This window comes from Papaver somniferum, chromosome 1 (genome assembly GCF_003573695.1).
Source record: "Papaver somniferum cultivar HN1 chromosome 1, ASM357369v1, whole genome shotgun sequence".
Taxonomy (NCBI): Eukaryota; Viridiplantae; Streptophyta; class Magnoliopsida; order Ranunculales; family Papaveraceae; genus Papaver; species Papaver somniferum.
In genome coordinates, this window is record NC_039358.1 from 44,615,442 (window position 1) to 44,626,688 (window position 11,247).

The 11,247-nt window shown below is 36.7% G+C and overlaps 1 protein-coding gene across 1 annotated transcript; it reads right to left on the reverse strand.

Moving 5' to 3' along the window:
• Positions 1-4,083: 4,083 nt before the first annotated feature.
• On the reverse strand, positions 4,084-5,322 carry LOC113298367 (F-box protein At3g07870-like). The gene has a single exon (XM_026547127.1). It carries the CDS (start codon positions 5,320-5,322, stop codon positions 4,084-4,086), a length of 1,239 nt encoding a protein of 412 aa, XP_026402912.1.
• Between the last annotated feature and the right edge of the window lie 5,925 nt (positions 5,323-11,247).

Below are 11,247 nucleotides of genomic sequence, written 5' to 3' on the forward strand. Positions count from 1 at the left end.
TTTAGGGATACCAGCTGATGGAGGAAATGTATTATGGGGTTACAAAGGCAGTTGGGCCAGAGCCGTGAAGCAAAAAGAGTATGCGCAAGAGCTTGATTGGGACAAGATTTACAAGTGAACCAAGGAAGTGTTCCAATGGGATGAAGAGAAGACCAAGAAGGACGAGTCAAATACTTGGTCTGAGCTTGATTGTTAATGGTTTTAGCATTATATATTGAATGTTTGTTATTTGAAATTGAAACAGAGTACCATATTTTATTGATTGTTATTTGATAACCCGGGAAAAGCTGGAAATCAGGGAAGGGAAAAATGTAAAGGCCAATGAAAAGATAATTGATGAATTGAACAGTCTCGAAGATGTAGAAGCTGGTGCAAAGTCAGGTGAATTGAGCAGCGCCCAACCTACTAAACGATCACGCGGTGGACGTGGTCGTGGTCGTGGTGGGGATGTTCATGAATGAATGGTTGTAGTCATGTTTATGTCTTTAAGTATGGATAATTATGGAGTCAAAACTTATGTCTTGTCTTAAACTTATCGTCGAATTATGTTTGGTTACACTCCTAGTCTATGAATGACTTAATCTGGTTTCTAGTTTATGAATGACTTAATGTGTTTGAAAAAATTTCAGGATTCTAGCATTTTTTCTATCAGAATCGGGTTACATATAGTTATATGTAACCCGATTCTGACAATTTCCCAGAGGTTCAGTTTCAGAATCGGTTTACATTTAACTTTATCAAACCCGATTGTGATGAAGAAAACTCCTGTAATTTTTGAAGCCAAGAATCGGTTTTCATCAACCAATATGTAGCCCGATTGCTAAGAAGAAAAGTTCTGTAACTATTAGAATCGGTTTACATGTACACAAATGTAATCCGATTTTTTTGAAGAAAAGTTATGTAACTTTGACAATCGGTTTACATGTGCATTAAAAAAGCCCGATTGTTGAGAGGCACAATTTATATGATTTTGTAAGGACACAATCGGTTTATGTGGACATACATAAAATCCGATTGTTTGATTTGAATAAAAAAAATAGTCGTTGAGTCCTTATCTATATAAGGACAACCTCTTTCACCCACTCCCATATCACACACTTAGCCTAGAAAATGGAATGGGAACCACATGAAGTTTTATGTCTCGTTAAATCCTTTGCTAATACGTTCCGTGAACGTCCGAATGAAATCTATTCAATGTTTTGGAAGAGAGTTAAAGAGTTCTTTTATGGGCGTACCGCGAATCCCAACAACCGCAAATGGAGAGACTTGGCATTTCGATTCCAACACATTAAAGGGGCAATGCGAGAGTACGTAATAGTTGGAAATATAGTGTACCACTATCATCCAAGAGCTCCTCTTAGGAAAAAAGTGAGTAATGCTATCATTTTTATACCCATGTCAACTACACTAGTTTCACATACTAACATATAAGAATTCATTGAATTTCAGCTGGAACGTTTCAACGGGCTATGGAGAATTCGTAATGGGGAAAGAAAGTTCATTCACCACAAAGAATATATGAAGTTGTACCGACGTGCTCGGAGGTTCATCGATGAGCATTTGATGTGTCAAATTCTAGAATTCCCATACTGAGTCCTATATATATGTAGTGGGCTAATTTCCTAAACTATGTAATGAATATTTTGTTTTTGAAAGTAAGGCATAACCGGTTTACATGTGCATTAAAAATGTCCGATTTTTGGAATCGGTTTATGTGGGTATTGATAAAACTCTGATTCTGGGTTTACATCTTCCTAAGCATAAAACTCAACCCAGAATCGGTTTACAAATGCACTAACATAAACCGAGTCTGGATCGAGTAAAAACTAAAAATTTTTACAAGTTTTGATTATCGATTAATGAAAGTTAATTTTAGGATTAACTTGATTAAACATTATTTAATAATCCGAATTAACACTAATTTAATAAGGGTATATTGGGGATCAATATAAATATTGGATAAGGAGTTTCTACGAATTTTCTCCTAATGACCCTATTTTGTCATCTAGTATTAGGCCCCAATTTAGTTTGTATTTATTTTATTTATTTTATCAAAAATAAATAAAATGATCCCCTCATCCAAAACCAAATTTTTGAGCGGGATCTTTTTTTGTTAATATATAGATAAAGTAGTGGGAATTTGCGCAGGACTTGTGACATTGCAATGAGAATGTTAGACCACTCTGCTATGCAGTATAACGCTGGGAATCTGGGACCTTATCCTTTATAGATTATCTGTATCATGGCGCATATTAAATTTGCCATACCAGTACTGACTGCTGAATGCAAAACAAAACATAACGCGCTGGCACAACAAGAGTACGCATTATTAAATATATGCCTCACCTAAATAGCGCTAGTGGGACTCAGAAATTGTGCTCTTTTTTTCCCGCAATATGATTTCCAAGTCCATAGACGCATGTCAAAATGTTCTTCCATTTTTGAAGTTTGTAAGAGTTACTTGTTGAACTAGCTAGATACCTTACATCTGAGAATGAAATTTAATGGGTTGGGAATTCTGACAATAAGTTTCACTAGCAGATAGGTCAGGAAGTTTGACAAAGTCCGATACATCTGAGAATCCATTATGTGACTAAAACCCACCCAGGAGTCCGCTTTAAGCTACAATTTGTTTGATTTTGAAGAAAAAGGTTAAAGCTTTATTAAAAGTTAAAAGCAAGGGAAAGGAATGCACAAGGTGCTACAAGAGGAGCAGGCAAACAGCCAACACTCAACCAAAAGAGTTACAGCCAAAGCCAGGCATCAGACCAAGAAACAGAGAAAACTACTAGAAAAACAACAAACAACTGCCTTAAGCTACATTTGGTAACCAGATGTTTCAGCAACAACTGCTTGGGTAAGATCCACACAAAATCCCCATATCTTAGAGGAACCAAATTGAATCAAACGAAATGCAGGTAACTTTCAAGGATGCAGAAACAAATATATAAAATAACAATTAACATCCTTATGGGAGCAAAGACGAAATGGAGTCTCTAACAATTAATGGAAGCCATCCCATGTCCGGATCTGCTTGGGTAGGATCCAGATAGATACTACATATGCTGAAATGAACTGAAATCTGAGGAAACTAATTTAGGAGTACAGTAAAGTTCAATGTGTTGAATGATTTAGATACTAAGGAGGGTGGTATTCCCTTGATTGGTTGCTGGTAACAACGCAGAACCAGATGCAACCATTGTGATGAAGAAAAATATTCTAAGTGCTTTGGCCTTGAAAGAAACAGTCAAAGGGAAAACTGAAATGGATGCTCAAGATGTAATCTAACAATATTCAGGACTCAATCTAGAATGTCAGATGGATGCAAGTCTTTTAGCACTGACTTCGTACGCATATATCAGTACAACTAATAACAAGAATACTACTGTATTGAGAACCTCACTACAGCGCCTGCAGACATAAAATTCTGGTAATGGCAGGTGTGAAGTGGGTGCATCAAGTATTTACACTTGCACTCGTCATCCTCTCGGACAAAGAAACCAAAATCCTTGCTGCCAATGGAAACATTATTTGTTCCAGTTCCTAGTAGCAGGTGCAAGGAGCCTAGCTATAGTAGCACCTTATCGTGGAGACGGAAATGTAGTATAGAAACAAAAATCATGTTGGTAGAGCCTTATAAAAGACGGACAATTAGCTTAATAAAAAAATGAAGCAGTGTAGAAATATAAATCATGTAAAACAGAGTTGTGAAGAATACTGCCATCTTGGGTGAGTTGGCTCATACAATACATTTTACCACCTAGCTACAACACATAAATCATTTTGCTAGCGAATAAGAACTGCAGATGGTACTGTATGCCTCTAAGTTCAATCCTTACTCTACTTTAAAACTCCATCACCAAATATAGAAGTAGATGTAAAATGCATAAGGCATCACACAAAAATTTAACATAAGCAGACAGTGACAATAAGAGAAGCACAACTAGCCAAGCAAGATAGCTAAACTTCAACTGGGAAACTCAAAAATAAAGTCGTTATACATGAAATAGAAATTATGTTAGACCCAACATTCCCGACGATAGTTACCAGACTAAATGTAGGTACGTGCAGATGTAATCCTTCCTACTGCTGCCTGCACATTTGCTTGACCTGTTCATTCTTCCGAGCATATTCAGTCGCGTATAGTTCAGCTACCACTCTTGGTACTTCAACTGATTCCATTGTTTTGGTATTTTCTTCTCCTAATGCTTTCAACGAAACCAAGGTGTTCATATGCGGGATTGCTTGAAATATAGCTTTATCCTTGCCAAAATTGACAAGAATCTTTGAAGACGAAGAATTTAGGTCATGAATTAGGACGTTTGTCTTTGAGTGACATAGAACTGTACCCCTACGTGTAAGGACAAGCGAATCTATGACAATTTCTTCTGCGTCCTTGTTCCTTATACTGAACTCTTTAATCCAACCCAACGACCCATCTTCTTTCTTCTTCAAGAGCAATATATCAGAAGTTTTAGAATCTCTATCATAGTGGTCAGCTGACAAATAACCCCCAAAAATCCCCAGTGTAAAATTCGAACCAGTGGTAAAAGATTTAGGTGATTCGACAAAAGTTTCATTCACCAAATCAAAAGCCACAAATTTGCCATCTTTAAGCCCCCAATACAGAGCCCCATTTACACACACAGCACGTCTATCAACAAACAAACGCATATCCTTGTCAATTTTCTTCCCTATGTTCCTCCATTCCTTGCAACTGCCGAGTGTGTACACCTCAACATATAATAAACTGTGTTCTTTTAACAAGTAATACATTCTAACAACCTTGTACTCATTTGACGAAGAAGCATAACCAAATCCAGTCACCAATGGTTCACCATGATCATCTGTTCTCTCAAATTCAGGTAGAAACACACATTCTCTAGTGATTGGATTACAGATATAAATTGGTTCATAGTTGACCCACTCATTATCATGGACTCCATTTAGACAAACTAAACCATTGCAGGAACCAATAACATTGTAATACCTAAACGGAAAAGGGTTTAGTTTCATTCTTGTAATTTTATGAAAGGGTTGTTCCTCTGAAGAAGAATTCTCAGCATATTCAAAGTAATGGAACTGTCTGTATGCATGAATTGGATTGTCATTCACAAAAAGGAAAGTAAACTTACCACCAGAACCACCAGCGGAATCAAGATTGTTAAGGAGGTGATTCAAGTGAGATTGAGGAAACAATCGATGACTGATTACCTTATTCCATGATTTTGAGACTAACTTGCAGTCTAGAACTGTTTCAGCTGGTAAACGTGTTAAGATGTTGGAGATTAAATCTACTGTAAGCTTATTAAAGTTCCCCATTTCAAACCAAAACGATCTACAGAGTATTAATGGCAGAAATAGAGATGACGATCTGAAGAGATTTTAAAATGAAATGGGATTTATTGTGGAGACGAGGAGTGACTCTTCGCAAAGGGGTTTTGTTCCCTTCTTCTTAAGGACTGATTAGGGTTGAGGGGACAAAAACTTGATGGACATACTTTAGATGAAAAAGCCCACTCAAGTAGAGTATTAGAGCAAGTCTTACGGTGAAATCCAACCTATTCCAAGTGTGGAAAAATCATGAAATGTCAAGTCTAGTGACTTCCAAGTTGGGGTCTTCCACAAAAAATCCAAGCAGAGTTCCATGAATTGATGGAAGGATCCGTGGAATCCATGGAAACGCTAATCAGAATAGCGCAGTAGAAGACAAGAAACGGTATTAAGAATAGCACAAAAAAACGATATTCTTAATAGCACTCAGTGCTATTAAGAATAGCGGTTTTTTTTATCCGTAGATCAAATGAGTTGTTGAAATCTAACAGTTGAGAAAAAAACGCTATTCTTAATAACACTGAGTGTTATTCTTAATAGCGTTTTTTTTGTGCTATTCTTAATAGCGTTTTTTTGTGCTATTAAGAATAGCGTTTTCACTATTCCACCACTACACTTACACTTGCATCCACAATTCCAAATGCTGAGGTGGCGTGGAAGATGGAAAATGGAACTCTTCCACCATAAGACTTACTCTTAGAGAAAGGTTCTTTAAAGAGAGATGCTCAAATGAGAATTTATAAATTTTCGTAGGCTTTTTATTTGAGGGATGCTGGAGACTATTTTGAAATCTAGTGATTTCTAATGGTTTTATGAAAGTTTCATATCAGTCTTAATGATTTATAGATATAAATTTAGTGGATTTTCAGAGATAAAAAAATATACAAAATCTAACAAAAAAAAATATCTACCAAATTTTTTATCACGTAAGTTACAATGTTAACAATATTACCAACAATATATCGTAAGATACATGTCGATTGTCAAGAAATTTTATTATCATAAAATTGGTTAAAAAGACCAAAATCAATAATTTCTGGGTGAAATGGACAGTTATATTTTGATACTGTTTAAATGGACATAAATGTAAAAACAGGCAGGATGTAACCAGTTTCATCGTGCCCATTTTCAAATATTTTTTCTTATTTTTAATTTACAAAGGAGGTATCAAGTTTCATCCTTACTATTTTTTAAATTTAAGCTATGATGAAACCAGTTTCATCCTTACTATTTTTTTTGGCCATTTCACCCAAACTATTTTTTACTCGTCCATTTGAACCGTGATTTAAAAATATTTGGACAAATGACCCATTTTCCGTTTTATTTTATGGACCCTATGTTGCACGGACACGGACACGGGACACAGTTACGACACGGTTACGGGGACACGTCAAATCTCAAAAAAACGGGTTGCAGGGACACATTATATATATTACTCACATCATTAAAATGAAATATTACTATAATCTACACAACAAAATAATTACTCTTATTTTTAAAATATTTGATTACTAATTATATAAAATTAATAATAATGTAATAATGGTAAAGCTTTTCATGAATTATGCTTGATTTGACTAAAACAAGAATAAATTAACGTCACATTTAGTTTATTTTGACTTTGTAAACCAAAATAAATCATTTATGATGTGTCCGAAAGTGTCCAATTAGTGTCTGCAATATGTCCAATATCAATTTTTACGCGACACGTGATGTGGCGTGTCCATCGAGTGTCGGGAAGTGTTGTAACCGTGTTGTGTGTCCGACACGATTACGACATCTTTCTTGAAGTGTCCGTGCAACATAGACCATATCAAATGTGTTTTCTTTTGTTATTTTTCGTCATTTTTTTTCCTTGCATTTTTGAAGGCTGACTAAAAAGATTTGGAGGCTACTAATAAAACAAAATAGGCTATCCAGAACCTCTTATCCACCGACTTTTCACAATGGTTAATCTACTCTTGATTATTTAGTGATAATGTTGGTTAATTATTTAGTAAATATTGATTTTAGAGTCACAGCAATCATTAGAATTCTATTTTGTGAGAAGAAATGTTGTATTAGAGAATAAGAAGTTTGGGAAAGCTAGGGTTTACCTAAAATCAATGATAAAAATGGATGGATACGGAAAAGAAGGTAGGAAACATAATGAACAAGATCATTTACGTTGTTACACTTATTTGTATATCGTTTGCCCCCTACTCGTATATCATTTGCACAAAGGCATTATCAACTTATATTAAACACTTAGAAGATTTGAATATGACACATGGTATCAAGTGTGCTAGTTTTGCTCCTCTATTAGCCACATGTTGTTTACAAATGATAGCTTTTTATTCACTGGAGCCACCATCCCAGAATTCCATTCCATAAGAGCAACTGCAGTGGGCGAGTATAACCAAATTTAAAGTAAAAAACCCAGACACAGTGGAACGGAGTATCGACTAAATCCAGACCATCGATTAAATCCCAGAGTATATTTGTTCCGGGACCAAGACCAAACCCAAATATAATCGAGCATTGATATAATCTCCGTTTCTCAACGGGCACTTGTATAGAGTTCGTCCCACGACTAGGCGGCCATATAAACTACGCCCCAACGAAACGTTGGTAAACTGTACGCCCGATGGAGCGTTTGCTGAGTTGTTCGCCTGGAATCAGGCGTTGATATACCAACCGCCCCATTCAAACGGAGGTAAAGTTTACGCTCAACAACATGCGTTGATATAGTATACGCCCCGCAACAGACGGAGATAAAGTGTACGCCTGGCGTCAAGCGGAGATATAGTAAACGCCCAAATCAGGCGTTGGTTAAAGCTTCCGCTCGTTAATCAAAACATTTTAGCATGACCATTGCATCAAAAATGGCATGCAAATATTAGGAAAGCCAACTAACAACCCTCACACACAAAATGTACCTTACACATAAATCACCAACAACTATTACCACACACACAAGAAAAGTAAGTTGCCTGGAAGTTGTCACTGAAAATCTCAAATCCATATAATTTGCCTCATAATTCGATCAAGTCAAGTCCAAGTCCTTTTGCATTGACTTTAGCCATAACAGTAAATCAATGAGTTCTAAGTCAATTAACCCAAGTCCAACCATCATTTAGGCGTTGATTATACATCCTCCCGGCTTCGGGCGGATTCTTTACGTGCGTTCCATGGGGCGTTGATTTTACATCCGCCTTCCTTCTTGCGGTGACTTTATGCACGCCCCATGGTGCGTTGATATATACCAACGCCCGTTCGTTGAGCGTAAACTTTAATTACGCCCCACATTGGGCGTAAACTTTACCAACGCCCCACACCGAGCGTTATCTTTATCAACGCCTGAATGGGGCGCACTTTATACCACCGCTCCATAACGAAACGTTGATTATAACCCCGCCCGATTAAATATAGTCGTCGCCCACTACATCACACCACGGACTAAACTAAAGTTTAGTCACCAATTTTACTCTTTAGTCTTTGATTTTAGTCGCACCACTGTGGATGCTCTAAAAGAATACTTGCAAAAGTATTGCAATGCAAGTGGTCAACGGATAAACTTTGAAAAGTCCGGACTATTTTTCAGTAGTAAGGTACATCCAAAGCATAAAATAATCCTCGCAAAAATCGTTAATATCTCCAATCTTAGTCTCGGGGAGAAGTATTTGGGTGCCCCAATTACATTCTAAGGTCTAAAACTTAGACTCATTTACCTCTCTAAAATGATGTTGAGAAGAGAGTTAATGGTTGGTCGGTCTAATTTTTATCCCAAGCAGGAAGAACCACATTAGTAAAGTACGTAGGGCAAGCCATGTCATTATTTCTAATGACAACATTCTTAATCAGTGGGAAAAGATTTAGGTAATTTGACAAAATTTTCATTCACCAAATCAAAAACCACAAGTTTGCCATCACTAAGCCCCCAATACACAGCCCCATGTACACACAGCGTCTATCAACAAACACATGCAGATTTTTATTAATGTTCTTCCCTATGTTCCTCCATCCCTTGCAACTGCCAAGTGTGTACACATCAACATATAATAAACTGTGTTCTTTTAACAAGTAATACATTCTAACAACCTTGTACTCATTTGACAAAGAAGCATAACCAAATCCAGTCACCAATCATTCACCACGATCATCTGGTCTCTCAAATTCCGGTAGGAACACACATTCCCTAGTAATTGGATTACAGATATAAATTGGTTCATAGTTGACCCACTCATTATCATGGACTCCATTTAGACAAACTAAACCATTGCACGACCCAATAACATTGTAATACCTAAACGGAGCAGGGTTTAGTTTTAATCTTGTAACTCTATGGCAGGGTTGCTCCTCTGAAGAAGAATTTTCATCATCAAAAAATTCTATGGAACTGTCTGTATGCATGAATTGGATTTTCATTCACAAAAAGGAAAGTAAACTTACCACCAGCAGAATCAAGATTGTTAAGGCAGTGATTCAAGTGAGATTGAGAAAAGGATTTGTAACTGATCACTTTTTTCCATGATTTTGAGATCGACTTGCAGTTTAGAATTGTTTCAGCCGGTAAACGTGTTAAGATGTTGAAGACGATATCTCCTGGAAGCATATTGAAGTTCCCCATCTCAAAAACCCTCGTGTAGAAAGAAAAAGATGAAGAACAGATCAAAGTTTGATGAAAAAAATGGGTTTTTGCTGCAGAGTGAAGTGAAGTGTGAGTGAGAGAGTAACCGACTTTGGGAGATAGAAAGGAATCCTTTTCACTTTTTTAAGGGACTTTTTGGGGTTTAAAGGACCATGTAGGGTTTTAGGGAAAAGACTCTGATGACTCATCCTTTATGAATATTCCGGCAAATGTCGATACTTGGGGGCAAAAGATTTTTTACGAACCTTGATATAAATTTGGGTCCGAAACAATATAGTCAATCTCGGCCGAGATGGCCGAGATTCTGCCAGAAATTCCATTTTCGGTATAGAAGAGTCTCGTAATCCAGTTCCACGGTCCCGAAAGATTTATGAAATTCAGACCTTAACTTGGAGTATAGGCAAGTGGCAAGGCATCGATTTTTGATACCGACATGCAAAGGTTCGAATCCTTTTACTCCAGATTGACTCGCCAGAAAGTTGAACTCTTTCTTTTCATTTAGAAGGCCACTCCAGTGCATGCTATTCAAAGTAGTGAAATGTTTGATTTCGCCAATACAAAAATTGGTAGGAATTTTTGGTTGAATTTCGGTTGACTCGGCCGAAAATTTTCATTGAAGTTTTTGAAATTTGTATGGATCTTTGGTTTTCTGCTGTTTTGAATGAAGATTTGTTTCTTTTTTAAAAAAAAATTGGTGGTATTTCATTAGAGCAACTGCAGTGGTGCGATCAAAACCAAAGATCAAAGATCAAAAAAAAAGACCAAAATTTGGGTTTAGTCCGTGTTGTGACGCAACGGTACATGATTAAAATTTCGTCAGGCGGACTTTAAAAGTCCGCCCCATTTTTTTTTTGTAAAATTTCATCAGGCGGACTTTAAAAGTCCGCCTCATTCTTTTTTTTTTTATTTAATTAAAATTTCATCGGGCGTAATTTAAATCTCCGCCCGTTAACAAGCGTACTTTAAATTTACGCCCAGCAACAAGCGTACTTTAAATTTACGCCCGACTATATTAGAATTTGGGATTTGGTCGCGACCATATTTGGTCTGGAATTTGATCTTTGGTTGGGATTTGATCTTTACTCCGTCCCACTGTGTTACGATCTCATCCCAAATTTTTGGTTATACTCGCCCACTGTGGATGCTATTAGAATCCTATTATTGGGGATGTGATATGATTTTAATGTCCTAAAAATGGTAGTGGGAGACTACAAGTTGGTTAAAAGTCAAGTAAGTTACCCCTTAGTTAATCCTAATACCTAAAATCAAGATTAAAATCAAAA

What these genes read in the sequence shown, in the direction of transcription:
- LOC113298367 (XM_026547127.1), bottom strand. Translation starts at nt 5,322, where the DNA reads ATGGGGAACTTTAATAAGCTTACAGTAGATTTAATCTCCAACATCTTA.